We start from the raw sequence: 21,591 nt of genomic DNA on the forward strand, positions 1-21,591 counted from the left end.
AGGTGGGTTAGCCATGGGAAATGCAGGATTACAGGGATAGTGTAGAAGGTATGGGTTGAGGTGGCATGCTGTTCAGAGAGTTGATGTGGACTCGATGTGCCAAATGGTCTGATTCCACAGTGTAAGGATTTACATTCTATTTCTCGATGCCTACTGGATGATGTTTGAATTGAATGGTGTTGTCAGAAACCACGGCAAGAAATAATGCTGTGTGCCTGTGATGTTACAGATCGTAGACTGTGCTCATCTGAATTGGCCAGTTCGATCTCTTTTTTTAAAAGCCTAACTGTGTCCATTTGAGAGAGAGTGGCGGCTAGAATCAAAGAAGATTTGATTTAAATCATAGACACTGAATAGACTACCTTATTGCTCAACTTTTCTCCGCTGAACCCACTGAATTATTAATAAATTGTCAATTCTCTTGGTTAAACTGTAAGTTTGTCAATAACCAGTACCACTCACCAAAGTCTGGTATTGGTTAGTTTAAAAATCTGATTGGGAAGCAGTGGGCAATTTTGAGGATCACTGTGTTTGAATTTTTAACTGTGTTGAAAATACAGGCAAAAGATTTTGGTATGGCTGTCTGTCTGTTTCAGTGTTATAATGCTGGGAAGGAGTACAGAAGCTGCAGTGAAATGAGTTTAAAGACTGTACAGAAAATGAGAATCTGAAAGAGGATCCCTGGTTAGAGGTTCAGCCAGGAGAGGAGGCAAAACTCCCAGTAAGCAATACTGTTCTGACGAAGGGTCACTGGACCCGAAGCGTTAACTCTGATTTTATTCTTCACAGACGCTGCCAGACCTGCTGAGCTTATCTAGCAACCTCTGTTTTTATTCCAGGCTTACAGCATCCACAGTTCTTTCAGTTTTTAAGAGCTGGACATTATTCAAAATGTTGCAGCAGATGGCACTTGTACAGCATTGTTGCTTTTGTTGGAGGAGGTTTGGATCTCAAAGGAATAATCCCCTTAAGTTAGCTGAAGATCCACCTCTATTAAATGTCCCCGACTGAATCAATGGCATCAGCTAGTTTTTGCATACATTGCTTCAAATAAAGGACTTTGCTGGTATCAAGAGCAAGGAAGGTGTTCTTCACTTCTGAAGATATTTCTTGTGCAGCCCATTGATGCTGTATTGTCTTATCATCCATAAGAATTGCGCCTTGCACGTACTGCCTGCACCTCTGATGCTGCTTGGCCTGCTGTGTTCATCCAACTCTACACCTTGTTATCTCAGGCCTTCCAGCATCTGCAGTTCCTACTAGCACTGAACTTGTCTGGCACACTTTCCTTTAAAGTGGAGATAACAGTCACAGTTCTCAGATGGGCTGTTGCTCCTGCCATACAGTTATTAGTTCATTCTTCAGTAAACTTTGTGGGCAATCTTTTTCTTGAAATACCTAAAACATGTCTAGTTAATGGCATGCCTAGAAATGACTCACTCCTGCAAGATCCAAGCCATCATTAGCTTCATTGTGGCCTTCAGCTCCAGCACATGTATCTGGTCACTAAGTTATTTACATTTTGGAGAATAGAACTTTTTCAGAGAACAATGACAGCACAGCACAATAAACAGATTTGCTATATCAAAAATTCATAAATTTGACCTATTATACCAAAAAATGGCATTGAAAAATCAGTCATACTAACCTAGTTCAAATGCACATCTCAGAAACCCATGAAATTAATCTTGCCTAGATGTTCTAGAAAATTACTTTGTTTCAAACTGCCCACTTGGGCTCTGGGCTGGCTTTTTACTACAATGTTATTCTACAATCACATGCTGAATGGAACCAGTCACCAGCCTTTATTCTCTGATTGAGAAATGGCTTTAAATTTGCAAACCATAAAATTAAAATAAAACTGGACAACTAAAAGTCATTGATATGCCATTTAACTTTAAACAATGACAATAAAACTGCCTCACGTTGCACGCATGTTTCTTTTCTCATTTTCAAATAAATTTCTCAAAAGCCATTCCAAAAATGTATAACCGAAGAACTTGTTGCAGTTTGTTAGTGAATTGTCTTCAAAGGTTAACTAATGTTAAAATGGTAGAACGAACTGAGCTGAATTAGTTCTCTCGTCCCCATTATCATTACTCTAAAATAACAACTCTGATTTGCAACCCAAAAAATTCAGACAGTATTTGTTTTAGAAGAAGTAATGTATTAAAAGAAGCAGACTTTCAGAAATTAACACAAGGGTAACAATTCCCGACAAATCGTTGGCAGTATGTTCTACTTTGTACATTTTACAGAGAGAGGCTGCTGCTTTGAAAATAATAAGCAATTCATTCCTTCAACCATTCACTCTATTAAAATCTGGTATTCTTCACCTACAGTTCAAGAAGGTAGCATATTGCTACATTCTCAAGGGCAACTAGGGACCAGTAATAAATACTGGCTTAACTAGTCATGTTCACATTACACCGGTTAACTCAAACGATAAAGGAAACAACAGCAACTGAAATTTCCCAAGTCCACCCAAGGGAACATAATTTATTATTGATCACAAATATTACCAATAGGAAGACGCACAGTTCTTTTCCCCCACCACTCATCAAGACCTTTGCTATTATACACAACTAAAACGGAAAACATCTTGTCAAAATTGTATGAAAATAAGTGAAAAAGACACTGCCTAATAATCAATCATAAACTGATGACCATTTTGCATTGAATTCTGCCTAAGCATTTTGCTCATGGCAGATACACATATGGCAACACAAGCAGGTTTTAGCCTCCAAAGAAACATGGTCTGTTCACAGGAACTGCAAGTTCCATTCATAAGAAAACAGGTATTGGACAAAAACCTGAAAGGCTACCAATAATTCATTTAAGTGCTTTCAATGTAAAAAGAAGAAACTTAGTTTAATTTTTCTTATCACTGCTTTCTGCTGGGCTAGTTTGGATTAAAATGAAATTAAATCCTCCTTTATGAACCAAATTAACCACATTTAACTGGTATAAATAGACTATCAGGATTTGGAATGAGATTATTTCCTGATTTTACTACACCTAGTTACTATAATTAGTGTAAAAACAAATTAAATAGTAACTTTCTGAAAGTAAGTAAATATATATTTGAAAATTAAATGCACAGATCCATGGGCAAAGAGCAGTAAATAGAGAACTTCAAAGAAAATGCAGTATTCTAAATAATTACCAACACAATGTCCTCTTTTATCCTCATGTCCATTAACTAAAATACTTCCAGATCTGTGGCTCAATCTTCCCTAGTCTCTTGTTTGGATCTCTCCAATCTGATTTTTTTTACGTAATCCCTACCCAACTACAACCCCATATCCTTTCAACAGCAACCAAAGTCACAACATATTTATTGCAACAATGCTTTAGCCGTCCTCACCTTTTCAACTACATTTTTAAAAAGTTACGTAACTACCTACCCCAATAACCCTTACCCAATGAATTACTCCAAGGAATTGTACTCACTGGGGTCCACAGTTAAATATCCAAAGTCAACATGCAGATGCTTCTCTTTCACACTCACAATCACCCTGTGTCCAAGAAACCATATTTTCACAATCCTTTTCCTTCTGCAACTGTTTTCCCCACACCTCTAAACTGCTTACGGATCATATTTATCAACAAAAGTGCAAGTTTTTGCTGGATATGTAATCATTTTAACTCAAAAGAAAATTGGAAACCACTATTTATTACAGAAAAGTTTGATTGCCTGGAAACTACTTAAATTTGTTATGATCGTGTTACCCACAAATACCTTACATAGGGTAAAGGCTGTGTTTATTGTGAACACTACCACCAGAAGTAGCAACAAGCACACATACACAAGGATATGCAGTGCAACATCACCATACAGAGAATCAAGACACAGCTTCCTTTCTCTCAAATACAATAAGCTGAAACAGAATAAGTCAAGACACAAACTGTTATCAATGAGTAGAAATACAACTAAATGACAGGATCAACCAAGGAATCCATTGGGATTAAAGGTCTCAAAAACACAAATTTTGCACGGATACACCACTCAGCATTCAAGGGAAGAACAATTTGTGTAGCTTTCAACTGAATTTTCCACAATTTTTTTTCCCCCCCCATGTCTGTAGCCTTTTATTAGTAACTAAACAAAACAATCTCACACAAAGTTGGCAGCAGCTGTTTGCACTGCAGCTTTTTCTAGAGTAACTATGGTATGAGATCATAAATGCAACTGATGTGAACATAAATGGTACACTCACCTACACTGCTATCTGCAGGTATGTGTCTCCAGCTTTTATAGATCAGCATTGACCAACCGAACATTAGGTTATATCATTGTGCACCTTCACTTCAGCTTATTGTTACCTCTGTATGACATTGGATCCAGAAAGTTCAGTAAAAATAGTTTATTCCTATTAGAAACTTCACTTGGAAAAAATAAATTTTAAAAATACCTTTAATTGATATTTATTTGCAGCTTCCAAAATGACTGGTACTAGATCTTCTGCAGGTTCACCATTCTCGTCTGACAAACCAGGTGGATACCAGGACAAAGCTAACACACCTGCAGTTACAGTGAATAGACATGTTTTAACAGTATAGCCCTTATAGTTACAGTTGGGGTATTGTCAACACATTCCATGATGTTAGCATATAACAAAGAATACATGGTTCAGTCTACTGGATTTGATAGATACACATTTAAATTTATGTGTAATCAAGCACTTTCGGGTCTTTACCTATGTCTTATCATTTAAAATGTCCGAGTCTGAAATCTGCTCAACCACCTTTTCTCTAACAAAAAAGGAGCTCAACCCTCTAAGATCACTATGGAACTTGGTTATCTGGCTCTGATCTTCTGCAATGGATTGGTTTCTTTAAAAATAAAAATAACCAAGTTCAAATTAGGTTTCCTTGACAAAGTCTTTAAGTTTTCAGTTTGATCAGAAATGAGAAAAATAGGGACTCTCAATTGGGAATTTAATCTCTCTCCCACCTTCAAAGCTGTCACCAGCATTGAACAATTTCATAAATCTAGATATTAAAGCAACCATCGCATCCGCAACAGTCCATCAACTGATGCCAATAGCGTACACGGAATTAAAAATTCCATGATTCAAACTTATGCCTTCTATCAGAGAAACATGCAGTACAGAAGAGGCCCTTTTTGCATTGTTGATGGATAACAAAACTACTCAAAATCTACACTACTTCCACATTTCAGTATTTGGCCCATAGCCTTGAATGTTATGATATTGAATACTCATCCACGTAATTTTTAAAAGGTTCAGAATTTTCTGCCTCAATTATCCTCCCACACCAGCATTCCGGATTTCAAACACCCTTTGGATGAGAAGGTTTTCCTCAAATCCCCTCTACCCCCTGCCTTTCACCCTTTTATTATGACTGTTGAACAAAGGGAAACATCTTGTACAGGCAGTTCCTCGGTTGTTAACAGGTTCCGTTCACGAGAACACTCAAATTGATTTTTATGCAAGTGGGAGCACAAGCAGGACCACATAAAATAGAGACAACAGAGCTTGGAGCTGGAGGAATACAGCAGGGCAGGCAGCATCAGAGCAGCAGGAAAGTTGGCGTTTCGGGTCGGGACCCTTCTTCAGAAACGGGGCTTTTGTACATACAATGAAATGTTCAATTGTTGGATCTTCAAAATTAATATTAATGCCCCCGATATGGGATCTCGCTCTAAGAATGAGCATTTGCAAACTGGAAGCTGTCTGTACACCTCAATCAAATTCCTTCTCAGCCTTCTCTGCTCTGAAGAAAACAATCCTAACTTTGCAGTCTCCCTTCATAGTTAAAATACTCCATCCTAGACAATATCCTGTTAATTTCCTCTGGATGCCTTCCAGTGAGAACATATTTTTCCAACAGTGCAGTAATCAGGACTGCAAACAGTACTTCAGCTGTGGCCTAATCAAAGTTTTGTACAGATCCAACATAACCTCTCTGCTCTTATAACCTACTGCACAACTGACAGTATTTGCCGTAACTATCCTATTAGCACATCTGCTTCAGAGATTCATAAACAAGTCCCCAAGATTCCTCTGAGCTTCTCAGTGTCCTGCCATTCACTGAATACTCCCTCGTCTTGTAACTTCTTCCCAACCACATCATCCTACACTTTCAGGGTTAAATTCCATTTGTCAACAATCTGCCCATCTAGTCAATCTTCTATGCCCTCTTGTGACCCAAGGCCTTCTTCCTCTCTGTCAATCACTTGGCCAATCTTTGTGGCATCCACCAAGTTATCACCTCATTTCTCTCTGCCCCCAATTCTGTTCTATACTATTGCTCGTGATATATACATTAACAAAGGAGCCAGCTCAGATTCCTGTGATAAGCCACTGGATACCAGATGCCAATCAAACAAACAGCCTTCCACCTGAACCCTCTGTCTTCTGTCACTAAGCCAACTGTAGATCCAACTTGCCAAGTTACCCCAGATCATATGTGCTTCTACATTCTCTGTGTCTCCTATTTGGAATCTTGTCAAAAGCTTTATGGTAATCCATTTCAACTACATCTGCCTCACTACCCCCATCTACACGTTTAGTCATCTCCTTCAAAATTTCAATCAAATTTGTGAGGCATGACCTCCTTCTGACAAAGCCATGCTGACCCTCCCTGTCTCACCAACCGGAATGAGTTCTCCCCTTCAGAACTTTCTCCAGTAGCTTCCCTATTAGTGATGAGGGACTCACTGGTCTGTAATTCCCCGTTTTCTCGCAACCTCACTTCTTGACATGCGAGTTTTCTTGCACTGCTTTTATTTCAATGGATTAATTCAGGGTAGTTTACTTTTTTTCCTGAACAAAACATTTTAATTAACTGTTATAGTCAGCAGATTGGTGTTAAAAACAGCACTGAGGAATGAGCTGCTACAGACTTGACCAGCTCATGAAAACAAATTTGTTCACAGGTAGTTCACAATTCCCTGCTCAGTGAAATGAATTATTATGTTCTCATGTTTCCATAAGCCATACAAGCTAAATAATGATCCTGGGGGATGTTCTAAGTTTGTCCAAAAAAAAAGCAGCCAAGCCTTACAAACCAGAAAGACACAAGGTATAGAGCTGGATGAACACAGCAGGCCAAGCAGCGTCAAAAGAGCAGAAGGCTGATGTTTTGGGCCGAGACACTTCCTCAGAAAAGGGGGAGGTGGAGTGAAAATGGATAGAGAAGATAGGTGGTGAGACAGACAAGTCAAAGAGGCAGGGATGGAGCCAGTAAAGGTGAGTGTAGGTGGTGAGGTCGGGAGGAGATAGGTCAGTCTAGGGAGGACAGACAGGTCAAGGAGGTCAGATGAAGTTAGCAGGTAGGAAATGAGGGTGCGGCTTGAGGTGGAAGGAGGGCACAGTTGAGAGGACGGACAGGTTAGGGAAGCGGGGATGAGCTGGGCTGGTTTTGGGATGCAGCAGGGGGAAGAGGTGCAATTGTTTACTGTGAACCGAGCAGAGGCGTTCTGCAAAGCCATCCCCAAGGCCTCTGCTTGGTTTCCCCGATGTCGAGGAGGCCACAACAGGCACAGTGTATGCGATATATCACATTAGCAGATGTGCAGGTGAGCATCTGCTTGATGTGGAAAGTCTTCTTCGGGCCTGGGTTGGGGGTGAGGGAGGAGATATGGGGGCAGGTGTAGCACTTCCTGCAGTTGCAGGAAAAAGTGCTGGATGTGATGGTGCTGGAATGGAGTGTGGAGTGGACAAGGGGGTCACGGACAGAGTGGTCCCTCCAGAAAGCAGACAAGGAATGGGAATAGGGGATGGCATTTTTGCAGGAAGGTGGGTGGGAGAAGGCGTATTCTGGATAGCTCCGGGAGTCGGTGGGCTTAAAATGGATATCGGTTTCTACGTGGTTGCCCGAGATGGAGACAGAGAAGTCTAGGAAGGTGAGAGAGGTGTTAGACATGGTCCAGGTAAACTTAAGGTTGGGGTGGAAGGTGTTGGTGAAGTGGAGGAACTGTTCGAGCTCCTTGTGGGAGTACAAGGCAGCGCTGATAGTCATCAACGTAACGGAGGAAGAAGTGGGGTTTAGGGCCAGTGTAGGTACAGAAGAGGAATTGTTCCACATAACCTACAAAGAGGCAGGCATAGCTTCGGCCTATGCCGGAACCCATGGCCACCCCCTTTGTCTGTAGGAAGTGGGAGGAATTGAAAGAGAAGTTGTTGAGGATGAGGATGAGTTCGGCTAAGCGGATGAGGGTGTCAGCGGAGGGGGATTGGGTCAGGCCTGCGGAATAGGTAGAAGTGGGCCACCTGCAAGGGGAATGCAGGTGTACAGGGACTGGACGTCTATGGTGAAAGTGAGGAGTTGAGGACCGGGAAGTTGGAAGTTCTGGAGGAGGTGGAGGGCGTGGGTGGTATCACGGACGTAGGTAGGGAGTTCCTGGACCCAAGGGGGAGAAAATGGAGTCCAGATAGGTGGAGATAGGTTTGGTGGGGCAGGAGCAGGCGGAGACAATGGGTCGACCAGGACAGTCAGGTTTGTGGATTTTGGGAAGCAGACAGAAGTGGGCAGTGCAGAGTTGGGAACAATGAGGTTGGAGGCTGTGGGTGAGAAGTCACCCGAGGTGATGAGGATGTGGATGTGGATGATTTGGGAGATGATGTTTTGGTACTTGGGGGTGGGGTCATGAGCAGGGGGCGGTAGGTGGTGTCGGAGAGTTGGCACCTGGCCTCAGCGATATAGAGGTCAGCGTGCCATACTGCAACTGCGCCTCCCTTGTCCACATGGGTGTAATGGTGAGGTTGGGATTGGAGCGGAGGGCTGCACATTCTGCGGGGGACAGGGTGAAGTGATTGATGTCTCGACAGTAGTTGGAGATGAAGAGGTCAAGGGAGGGTAAAAAGCCTTGGATTGGTGTCCAAAAGAATGGCTTGTATTGGAGGTGGGAGAAGGGGTCAGTAGAGGGAGGGTTAGGCTCAAGGTTAAAGAAGACAGCAACACTGAGCCCTGTCGAGTCTTCACCTATCTCCCCAGACCTCCCCCTTACTGAGGATGAACGTTCAGTCCTCAGTAAAGGGCTCACCTTTGTACAGATTGTATTGATTCGTATAGATATTGAAGTGCTACCATTCAGGAGCACACAAAAAGAAAGGTCACTTTGTACCTGACAGCAATGTCAAAATTTGTTTTTAATATTAATCATTCCTCTCCTTTTATTAAATGAGAACCCTTTGCTTGGAGTTTACAGGCTCACTCTAATGCAACAGCCCAAGGAACTTCACAAGAGAATAATAAAAATCAAAAAGTAGAATAGTGCAGATACAAAAAAATCTAAAAAAGGCAGAAATTGTTGTAACACTCAGCAGGTTAAGCAACACCTGGGGAGACAGAATCAGAATTAATATTTTAGGTTGATAACCATTCATCAAAATTTGATAAATATCAGACCTTTCAGTGATGGGGGCGTTAAATTCAATGGATCACTTTTTATGTAAAACAGAATAAATTTTGACAATTTTTCTAATTACAGTACTTTCCACTCGTGCAATTCTTTGGTCTTCAGAAGCTGGCCCATCAGATTATTTTAACAATGTTTTGGATCAGTATTCTCCAATTATTTGTAGTTGCATTGCTGAGATTAATAGGTCTTTCTTCAATCTACTGTTTACATACAGAAATATATTTATTCAAATATATTTATTGTAGCGGGAGAGGCGGATAAGGAGGGAAAAGGAAAGAAATATGATGTGACACTCAACAAAGCTAATTTCAATGAAATAATAATGTTACCTATTGCAGCTGACCGGAGTTGTCTCATGTGCGCGTTGATAACTGCAGGATCCCTGGAACTGTAAGCTCCTAGCTCAGGATAGAAGCTGGCACCAATGTCTTCTGGAGGAATATGCCTTCCTTTAGGATAACTGCTTGCTATTTTAGGGTCCCAGTGGGGAACTAGTGGGTGATTCCAATGTATGTATTTACCATCAAACTGTTGGTTTCCATACCATGAATAATAAAATGCATGCAAATCATAATTCACTGGAGGAAAATGGTCAAGGTTTTCATCAGATACGGGCGCTCTTTTCATCATACCAAAATGTTCACTCATTTTTGCATCAGGAAGAGGAGTTCTTCTTTCTGATGATTTTTCAATATTGGAAAGATCTGGTCTATGTTCACCAACAGCAGCTCGATGACGAAGTTGTGGCAATAATTCCAGTCCTATGCCATCTCCAAAACCAGCTCCTTCAGGTCTTAGGGTCTTCAAGCCCATCATGACACCAAAAATAAATAAAAGAAAAAGCAGCAATGTGATCCACATTTTTCTGCGAAATCTAGCCATGACGACATACTCTAAAAGATACTGATTATATCGATCAGTAGTATATAAAGGAAGAAATTTGAACTATAAACTAACAGAAATGTAGCATTGCTCTGAAAATCTCAGTCCAATGAGATTAAGCCTTATTTTGGCACTTGGGTATATTATTACTGCATATCTGGTTCCCACAGTTTATCAGAAGACAACACAATTCTTCTTGATCAAAGGCGATATAATAAATCATCTTACTGTTTCTCCATTTCTAAAAAGGTTAATTAAGAATGGTAGTTATCTGCTTTCAGAAAGCTAGAACTTCAAAAGGATTTGCACAATATTTTTCTCATTGTTTTTTATCTTAGATGAAGTCAAATTATTGAATGTTTTTAAAAACAATCCTCAGTGTATTGTAATTGTAATCATCAGTTACATCTTCAAAATTCCTTCGTTGTAATAGATGCAACTTCCATATTGGACACCTCTTGATTTTCCATTTTTTGAAGGGAGATTATAGCTTGTTTTTTTTGCACAAACTTGTTAACTGTAAATGGAATTATGGCCTGGAATAAAGAAAAACAGATTTACTTTCACTTCTGCTCCCAATCATTACCTAAACAAACATTTTCAACTACAGAATAACTAACTTTACATTTAATCTACAGGGAAAAAAATAAAAGTTTTACTATTTTTCAAAAACACAGCCCGTTATGAATACCACAAACAGAGAGGGGCTGTAAAAATAACACCTTAAAGCAGATAACTACAGGAAGGGGAAGTAAGGTTGAAACAAAGAATTTGAAAACAGAAAGACATAATTCTAGGTGGCACTGAGTAAAGCAGGCAAGGTGAAATAAAGTTATTGATAATCTTTCCAGTTACATTTGGATAGACAAGGCCTTCAGATCTAAAGAAGAAGAAACAAGACCTATTGCAAAGATTAAAATGAGTTAAGAAGTCATAGCAAAGTAACTGTGGAACAGCTCAAGAGGAAATGGGATCAGTACATAACTAACTTTTGCCAAGTAATAACTAGCTTTAGCCAAAGACAGACCTTTCAAGAAGAAAGTTGTAAATTTCCAGTACATAAGAACACAAGAACTTGGGGACAGGTGTAAGCAATTCAGCTCCTTGGACCTGATTCACCACCTGGTACTATCACAGATGATCACATTTTGCCTCTACCATTAAACCTTCAATGCATGACAAATTTTTAAAAACTCTTAAATTTACTTAATATCTTTACAAGTACCACACTCTGGGGTTTTCAATTCAACAGATTCATGACCTTTTGAGAGAAGTAATTTCTCTTCATCTGTTTTAAACCTGCTGCCACATGTTCAGAAACTGTGACCTCTCATTCTAGACTATCCCACATAAGGAAAATCCTTTCTACATGTAATTTGCCAACTCCATTTAGAACTCAATTAGATCCTCATAGGTTTAAACTGCTCAACCACTCTACATAAGACAAACTTCGTCTCAGGAATCAACCTTGTGAACGTTCTCTGAACTGCCTCCAGTACAACTACATCCTTCCTCAAGTTAGACAGCTAAAACCGAAAGAACTGCGGATGCTGTAAAACAGAAACAAAAATAAAAGTTGCTGGAAAAGCTCAGCAGGTCTGACAGCATCTGCGAAGAAAAGAAAACAGAACTAACGTTTCGTGTCTGGCGACCCTTCCTCAGCACCAACTGTGGACAATACTCCAGGGGCTATCTTACTAATGCCACATGCACTAATATAAGGGAGGGCATAACTTAAGTGGACACTTTCAAAAGGGAAGGTGAGCCAGCCGGGACAGCCTACTGTGGCGGTGAATTCCACAGCTTGACCATCCTGGGTGGTGAAGGCAGGGCGATAAGTGATGGTGGGACACAGAGCCCATCTCCCGCCCCGCAAGCCCCAGACTCCTCACCTCCTCTCCTTAGCGAGGCAATCTTACGGTCCAGGCTCACACTCCAGCCGGAAGCATCGTCACAGGCGGAAAGCGCCCCGCCCCGTGCATTGACGCGTCATGCGCGCCGAAGCGGAAAGCAGTGATCGGGAACGCGCCAAGTGTCTACGTGCCGTGGCAGCGGGCAACCTGTCAATCAATGCTCAAGGTGGCGCGCTGGCTCATTTGCACAGCACTGGTTAATATCAGCCGGACACTTTCTGCAGTCAGATTGCAATCAGATTGCCGACTGCACCCCAAATGGAAACTGCATCTGAATATTAACTCCATGCCTCTCCACGGATACTACCTAACCTGCTAAGGTGTTGCAGGTCTTTTATTGCGACTTTGGCCATCACTTTATTAGCTTTCATTTTGACCCCTCAAGAATGTTTTTTTTCCGTTCTAATTTCCATTGATAACTTTACATAAGGGATGAATGTGGTCTCTCTTTTGTCCTCTTATTTAAGGCCCGTATCTTCGAGTTTGTGTTGAAGACAGACTGGTTGAGAAGAAGGCACATTTTATCACTTATTAAATCTAAATACAACAATACCTGTTATTCAGGGATAAATGACAGGAGAGAATCTAATCGCAGCCCTGTACATTCAACGCTATTATTATTGCTGAATCTGTAACTTTTTAAATCCTGGAGGCAACCGTTGACCAGAAACTGAACTGATCCTGAGCCTTATTAATATTGTGGTAACAAGAGTAGGTAAGAGGTCAGGAATCCTGCAGCCAGTAACTCACCTCCTGACTGCTTGAAGCCTGTCCTCATTTACAAGGCATAAATCAGGACTGTGATGGAAAATCCATCACTGCCTGGATTAGCACAGCTCCCAGAACTCAAGAACCTTGACACCATCCAGGATAAAGAAGCTTGGTTGACTGACATCACATCTGAAACATTCAAACCCTCTAATGCTGATACTTAGTAGCAACAGTGTACCATTTACAAGATGCACTGCAAAAATTCACCAAAGCACCTTCATCACAAGTACTATAATCAACGAGGAAGGGTCGCCAGACCCGAAATGTTAACTCTGTTTTCTCCTTCACAGATGCTGCCAGACATGCTGAGTTTTTCCAGCAACTTTGTTTTTGTTCCTGATTTAAAGCATTCACAGTTCTTTTGGTTTTTATTAAGCTCTACAGTCTAGAAGGACAAGGGTATCAGATACATGGGAACACCACCACATTGAAGCCTCTCACCATTCTGACTTGGAAAAGTATCACCATACTTTCAGTGTAATGGCATCAAAATCCTAGAATTCCCTCCCTTTGGATATTATTGGGGAATCTGGAGCACGTAGACTGCAGCAGTCCAAGAAGGCAGCTTACCACCAACCTTTCCAGGGCAACTAGGCACAGGCAATAAATGACCTGGCCAGTGGTGCCCACATCTGATGAATGAATAAAACTATCTTAATATATAAACTATGGTTTAATTTTACTGTTACAATATTGAAAGACTGCTCGATTTACTTTTCCGCCTAATGCTTGTAGTCCAGTTGTTCCTCTAATAATCACATAGATAGACTTCAAGCTTCTGCCTAGTATTACATGTGCTTTCTCCTTCTTTGTTAACTTTGCACAGACACTGCTAATGGTGTCCCGTGATGAGCAGCTCCCTCACACAACAGCAAAGTTGAAACAAGGTCCTAAACTCATAGATCATAGAATACCTACAGTGTGGAAACAGGCCAATCAGCCCAAGTAGTTTACACCACCCCTCCGAAGAGCATCCCACCCAGACCCATCCCCATACCCCTTCCCTGTTTTAATGCATTTCCTATGGCTAATCCACCTAACTTACACACCTGACACAATGGGCAATTTAGCACGGCCAATCCTGCACATCTTTGGACTGTGGGAGGAAACAGGACCGTCTGACAAAACCCACGCAGACATGGGGAAAATGTGCAAACTCCATACAGGCAGTTGCCTGACAGTGGAAAGGCATTACACAACAGATTTTTTCTTTCTGGTGCAGGAGCGATGTTATATTTAAAATCTTCAAAGCATCTTGCTAACTTTTCAAATAGTTTGGACCAGACCTTCTTTGCTTCAGTTGGGAAAATGCTTTTTAATCTTCAACAATGTCACCTTCATCTTCCATTCCCAACAGTTCAATTCAGAATTGAAGACTTTTGTTCCCAGAAGTATAACAATTTTTCAGTTGAATGGAACTCGTTAGCTCTGCAAAAGTGTTTTCTCATATTCCAAATCTGTATTGCTTGGTTTATGTTGTTTCTCTCTTCTGTGTAATAAACTTTTATTCTGATGTCAATGAACATCTGCAGCTTTGTGTCAATAATTTCAATGACGAAGAAAAAAATTCATACTCAACAAAACTATTGTTACCAATCAAACATTAATGGTCTAACTTTAAATTTTATGTTAGACATAATGCATTAAAATACTGTAATCTATTTGAATGTATTAATAAAGTAGAGGGAGAAAATATAGGTCCATATTTAAACTCAATAGAAAACAATAAAGTAGGAGATGATTTTTATTTGGTGCGAATGCAGCAAAAGTCAGACAAGTCATGCACACATTTTCATAGTGCAAATAAAAGCCCAGAATTGATTTTAAATCTTTCTAGAACATCTGTTTAAACAATTTCCATGTTAATATCCACACAGAAAAACTAGATGATTCATGCACATTTCATCAACAAATATCATTTGTGGAAAAGTGTCCTCGTTAAATACGAGAAAAGCTCCTGAATGTAGTTTATCTCTGGCTATATGAATAAATCAAGCGTCAAATGCAAATAGACTAATTTGAATAATTTGTATTAATTCTGTGAGATCAATTAGCAGAGATTTAAAATGTAATTACAAATATAAAACTCGAGGATAAATCACAATATAATTAATGTTCTACATGCAAATAAGTTAGTTTATGTATCTGTTAGGAATATTATAATTTTCCTTGTTTGCTTCCACAGCTGATGTTTGAAAATCTGTCAATGTCAATTCTGAGTACACTGTCATGTAATTCAAAACAAAGCAGGTGAACTTTAGAATAATTCTATATGAATTACACTTCAATACTTTGGTTTGCATGCATTTGCAAACACTACTTCACATAAATAAATGTCTACACTTTTAAATCTTACAGTTAGAACGGATTATGGGATATGATAAATTTTATTTTAAATATTATTACTACTTGAAAAGAGACAACCTCTTAAAGGGGCATTGTAGCTGAAATTAAATCTTCAACGGATATAGAAAATGTAAAGTTGAAATGTGATTCTGATGCTAATGATATACTAAAGCCACTGCAATGTTACTGGTCGCAGAAAGCCTAAAACGTAATAGTGATTGATACGTGCTGCATTCTCAATGTACACTTATGTGTCATGCATCTGTGAAAAACAAACAGATATAATAAGCCTCTCCATGGCCTGCTACCAGCACCTGTCAATGGCCAGCTTGGCCAAGCCCAAGAGTAGACCCATGGGAAAGTTCTGTGACTTACCCACCCTTCTCTGCACCAGGTGATCAAAGATCAGGCGTGTGTGGCTGAGTACACAGTGTGAGGAGCAGACCTTTGAAATAACAAAACGTCCATTCCTCTTCATATTAGTCCTGTGAAATCATTAAACCCACAGAGATAATAATCAATTGATAATTTTCAGGCTGGAGAGAGGTTTGTAGTGGAGTTTCCCAGGGATATTGGGACCCGGTTTTTCCTGACGTATATTAATGATTTAGATCTTTCTGTAAGGGGACAATTTCAAAGTTTGCAGATGATACTAACATCTGAAGAATTGTTAATGATGAACAGAAGAGCACAGAACTCCAAAAGAACATTGACAAGTTTGGTGGAGTAAGCAAGATAGGCAGCAGATGAAATTCAATGAAGAGAAAGGTGACGTGATGCATTTTGATCAAGAAATTAAAACTAAAGCGTCACAGCTTCAAAGATATTTTTTCAGAGATGAGAGGATTTTTTTCTCACAGAAAGTCATGAGTCATGAGTCTTTGGAACTCTCACCCTTTAAAAAGCTGTAGAAATAGAGTCTTTGAATATTTTTAAGGCAGAGGTAGATAGATTCTTTATAAAAGGTAGTAAGAACTGCTGATGCTGGAGTCAGAAATAACACAGCATGGAGCTGGAGGAACACAACAGGCCAGGCGGCATCAGAGGAGCAGGAAAGCTGACATTTTTGGTCGGGATCCATTTTAGAAGAAGGGTTCCAACCCAAGACGTCAGTTTTCCTGCTACTCTGATGCTGCCTGGCCTGCTGAGTTCCACCAGCTCAATGCTGTGTTACCTCTACATTCTTTACAAGCAAGGTTAAGGGGGCAAATAATAACTTGGAACAAAGATTAGATTCCCCACAGTGTGGAAACAGGCCCTTTGGCCCAACAAATCTACACTGCCCCGTGAAGCATCCCACCCAGACCCATCACCCGATAACCCACACACCCCTGAACACTACGGGCAATTTAGCATGGCCAATCCACCTAGCCTGCACATCTTTGGACAGTGGGAGGAAACTGGAACACCCAGAGGAAACCCACACAGACATGGGGACAATGTGCAAACTTCACACAGACTGTTGCCTGAGGTTGGAATTGAACCCGGATCCCTGGTGCTGTGAGGCTGCAGTGCTAACCACTGAGCCCCAGCCAATACCTCATTGAAAGGCAGAACAAGCTCATAGGGCTGAATGGTCTAATCCTGATTCTAAATTGTACATTCATATGAATTACAAACTCTGTGAACAAGCCATTTTGATAAGACAGACCAACATAGTTTCCGAACAAAGCCAAAAATTTTCATCTCAGTGACTGATCTCAAAACATATTTGCACCTTTCTTTGTATAAAGTTCTGGTCAGACTGCATCTAGGATATTGTCAGCAGTTTTGGGCCCTGTATCTAAGGAAGGATCTGCTGGCCTTCGTGGGGGTCCAGAGGGTGCTCACAGGATTGAGCCTGGGAATGAAGAGGTTGTCATGTGAGGACTCTGAGTGTGTACTCAATAGAGTTTAGAAGGTTGAGGGGCAAGCACATTAAAACTTACAGAATATTAAGAAGCCTGGATAGAGTGGACAAGATATTTCCAAAAGTAGGAGAGACTAGGACGTGAGGGCACAGCATAAGAATGAAGAGCCAACTCTTTAGAACTGCGATGAAGAGGTATTTCTTTAGCCAGGGCGTGGTTACACTGTGGTACTCATTGCCTCAGAAGGTTGTGAAGGTCAAGTCATTTAGAGTCTTTAAGGCAGAGATTGATAAGTAATTGTGATTAGTAAAGAGCTTATAAATGTAGAAAGTCTTCTAAACCCAGTAGACTAAACGCATGAGTAAATTAGTTTGCACAAGTTACCATAAAACCAACAGAATTCCGCCATTCAGCCCATCTAGCCTGATCTACCATTTGATCATGGCTGATATGCTTCTCACCCAATTTTCCTGCCTTCTACCCATAACTCTTCATTCCCTCACCAATCAAGAACGTATCTGTCTCTGCCTTAAAGACATTCAGTGACTTGGACCCCACAGACTTCTGAGGCAATAAATACCACAGCTTAACCAACGCAGAGCTGAAGACATTCCTCTTCATCTCAGTTCTAAAGGGTTGTCCATTCATTCTGTGGCAGTGGCCTTGGGTTCTAGTCTCTCCAATTAGTGGAAACATCTTCTCTATGTCCACTTTATCCAGGCCTCTCAGTATTCTGTAAGTTTTAATGTGCTTCCCTCACATCCTTCTAAACTCTATTGAGTACAGATGCAGAATCCTCACATGACAAGCATTTCATTCCAAGGCTCATGCTTGTTAACATCCCCTGGACCAGTCCCAAGGCCAGCATCTTTCCTTAGATGCAGAGCCCAAACTGCTCACAATATTCCAAATGCAGTCTGACCTTGGAAAGATATTTATAATATGTTCAGAGATGAGCAATTGAGATAGATTTCTTTGGCTTTGTTTGGATATTATACTGGTCTGTGCTATCAAAATAGCTTGTGCAGAGAGTTTGAAAATTAATATGAAAGTACAACTTAAATTCCAGAGTAGGCTATTCAGCCCCTTGAGCTTGTTCTGCCTTTCAATAAGATATTGCCTGATATCATTGATCTAAGTTACTTTCTGCTCCCTTAACCTTGCTTATAAAGAATCTATCTACCTCTGCCTTAAAAATATTGAAAGATTCTATTTCTACTGCCTTTTAAAGGAAGAGAGTTCCAAAGATTCATGACTCTCTGTGAGAAAAATAAAATTCTCCTCTTCTCTGAAATAATACCTTTCAATCTGTGACCCTCTAGTTTTCAGTTCTTCCACAGGAAGAAACATCTTCGTCACATCAATGCAGTCAAGATTTCTCAGGAGCTTATATATTTGAATCAAGTCGCCCCTTCCTCTTCTAAACTGCAGCACACACAAGCCTAGTCTGTCCAGTCTTTTCTCATAATATAACCTACCCATTCCAGGCAGTAATCTCATAAAATATCTTTGAATTGCTTCCAAAACATTCACATTCTTCATTAAATAAGGTGATCGGTACTCTACAAAGAACTCCAGATGTTCTCTCTCTGATATTGTTTATAACTTCCTTACTTTTGTATTCAATTCCCTTTACAACAAATGATTACATGTAATTAGCTTCCCTAATCAGTTGTTTTATCTTCATACCAAACTTTTACAATTGATATAGTGGGAAACTCAAATCTCACTACATTTTAAAACTCTGCAATTTTGGTCCCACTTAGATAATATACTTACTTCTTAAAAATAGAATCCCTACAGTGTAGAAATTTCAGCCCAATGAGCATCCTACCCAGATCCCTTCCCCAAGGATCCAAGAACATTGGGAGAAAACCAAAGTACCCAGAGGAAACCCATGTATACACAGGGAGAATGTGCAAACTCCAGACAAACAGTTGCTCAAGAGAGGATTGAACCCAGCCCCTTGATGCTGTGAGGCAGCAGCACTAGCCACTGAGCCACTATGCTAACCCATTGTATCTGCGGTTATCCTTCCTGTCAAAATGGACAATTTCACATTTCCCAATTGTACTCCATTTACCAAATCTTTGCTCACTCACTAAATCTACATGCCTTTGGAGCCTATGTCCTGCTCATAGTTTACTCTTTTACCTATCTCTGTGCCATCAGCAAACTTAGCAACCCATATCAATCATTTTATGTGAACTACTTTATAAAATGGATACAAATGAGGCATTGATCCCTGTGACATTTCACTCGGTCGAGCTTGGCATCCAGAAAAATAAAACTATGTAGTTTCTATTTCCTGTTAGCCAACCAATATTTTATGTATTGGCTCTGTGTTTGCGTTCAAAGTCTCGAAGTTGAGTTGTTAGCAAGGTAAGCACAGGTCAATGAATAAACAGGCAGAGGCCTTTCAACGTGAGAGGTTTGAGGTGTGGATACTTTATACCTGTTTCGTTTTTTTTACCAGCATTACATCGGTGTTAGTGTTAGTATCCCATCAAGTGATTATCTCTTATTTATTAATTTAATTTTCTTTGCTTGGTTTAATCAGAATATCACATGGAGAGAATGCAACGTGCACAAAGGTGTTCACAGTTAATAGATACTGTGAGAGATTAGAAATGTTGTTTCTGCAGATAAGGATGAATGGTGGGATCTTGCAAAAGAAGAACATTATAGTCACAAGATTTTGTAGCAGAAGTTTATCATTAACCAGAGATTAGGTTCTGCAAAGATGGCAGTTAGCACGGCCAGAAACATTCTTTCTGCAGACAAGGACTTGGTAGAGATAACGGTGTTGTAGCAGAGGCTTATTTCTGTAAACCTGACGATTCGCACGTACAGCATGTCTAGCGCTCTTTAGGATAGCAAATAAGGATTGCAGTAAACAAGGGAATGGGGCCTTCAGCCGGCAGAAAAGGGAACAATAAACAAAGGCGGTCCGATAGGATGGGGAATGATAGGATAAGAGAAGACCAATGGGTGCAGGGAGGCGTGATTCCGCAACTTGTAAACTATAAGAATGTTTAACATGCTTTGTAGTGTGTGCCTTTCTAGCAGACACCCTTTCTTGCAAGATCGTACAGAATAAAATTGTCTTGTTTCCAAGTCTTTGTCTCAGGCTGCATTTGTGAGCAGGGACTGTTTCTCACAATATTATGGGGTGGAGTACATTATCAGTCACAAAATCTTATTTTAATTTGTATTAGTGATTTCTTTTGGGGCTTTTTTTAAACTTCCAAATGCAGCTTTTAGGGACAGTCACTTTTTTTACACTGGGTTTGTTTGGAGTAATTGCTTCGTTTAATTTCAGTTATTTTGTAGTGTGTGAGGTACATTAGAAATTTTGTTACAAATCTGTTTTGCGTTGCAGCACCTTTTGAGGCCTGTTCCCTTTTAATGTAGCTCGATATCACAAAATGTAGTGCAGAAGAAGGCCATTCAGCCCATTGTGCCAGCACTGTTTCTATTAGTTAGTGCCAATCTCCTCCCTTTCCTAGTTTCCCTGCACATCATTTTCATCGAAATAATCATCCAATACCCTCTTGAATTCTTCAACTGAATCTACCTCCACTACATTTCCAGACAGTGTATTTGCATATTAACTAACAGTGTGTGCTACTGATGTGGCTTCTAAAATCCTTGCATTTTCACCAGCTCAAACATATACATCAAAACTGCCTACACACCTGTCACAAAAGCTTGCTGCAAGTGAGATATCACTCATTTCAAACCTTGGCCCTGAGACTCAAGTCCCTATGTTGCTGCATAAATAGTTTCTCTGTAGGAGCCACACTCTTTTTTTTCCAATTCAAGGTCTTATTCTCATTCATGTGAACTCTCAGTCTAATTAACTAATTCCTTATAAAATGGCATTCTTGTTATTGTACATGTATGAACAAGGAGCAGCTTAAGCATATTGGCAAATTTGTTCTGGCAAATTCAACTCCCTGCACTTGGCCAATCATCATTGTCACAGAATCTCAGAGCTGTTTCTATGCCAGAGTGGCCATTCAGGCCATAGCGTCTGCACCAGCTCTCAGACATTTGACTTGGTGCCACTGTCCCTGTTGTCACTTTGTTTCTACTTATATAATCATCTCATGTCTCTTGAACACCTCAGTTTACTCTGGCATTCTAAGGGCAGTTGTTTCCAGAGATCCCTTGGCTAAGTGTTTGGCACCCAGATTAGAGAAAAAAATCACCTCCTGTAAATTTGAGATTTGATTTGCCTGATGTTAAAATCTTGTCTAGAAATCTCTTTTGAGAGAGGTTTAGAAGTTTCAGGTCTAGACATATCCTAATTGTGTCATTCTTCTTTCGTGCACCCATAACTGAACCACACCTGTCCCCAGTCTGTCCAGTGGTTTACATGACAAATGAAGGCATTGCATTCCATATCATCCAGCTTGCATTTGTGCATTTTTCA

At 40.3% G+C, this 21,591-nt stretch overlaps 1 protein-coding gene across 1 annotated transcript in view; it reads right to left on the reverse strand.

The window, feature by feature from the left end:
• LOC125452582 (glycoprotein endo-alpha-1,2-mannosidase-like) overlaps positions 1-12,243 on the reverse strand; it is a 32,654-nt gene extending 20,411 nt beyond the window's left edge. Inside the window, exons 1-3 of the mRNA XM_048531186.2 lie at positions 12,166-12,243; positions 9,721-10,809; positions 4,416-4,525 (exon numbers count right to left, since the gene is read on the reverse strand). Coding sequence (XP_048387143.1) covers positions 4,416-4,525; positions 9,721-10,273 — 663 coding nt within the window. The 5' untranslated portion in view covers positions 10,274-10,809; positions 12,166-12,243. The remainder of the gene's footprint in view (positions 1-4,415; positions 4,526-9,720; positions 10,810-12,165) is intronic.
• Positions 12,244-21,591: the final 9,348 nt, after the last annotated feature.

Source organism: Stegostoma tigrinum, chromosome 4 (genome assembly GCF_030684315.1).
Source record: "Stegostoma tigrinum isolate sSteTig4 chromosome 4, sSteTig4.hap1, whole genome shotgun sequence".
Lineage (NCBI taxonomy): Eukaryota > Metazoa > Chordata > Chondrichthyes > Orectolobiformes > Stegostomatidae > Stegostoma > Stegostoma tigrinum.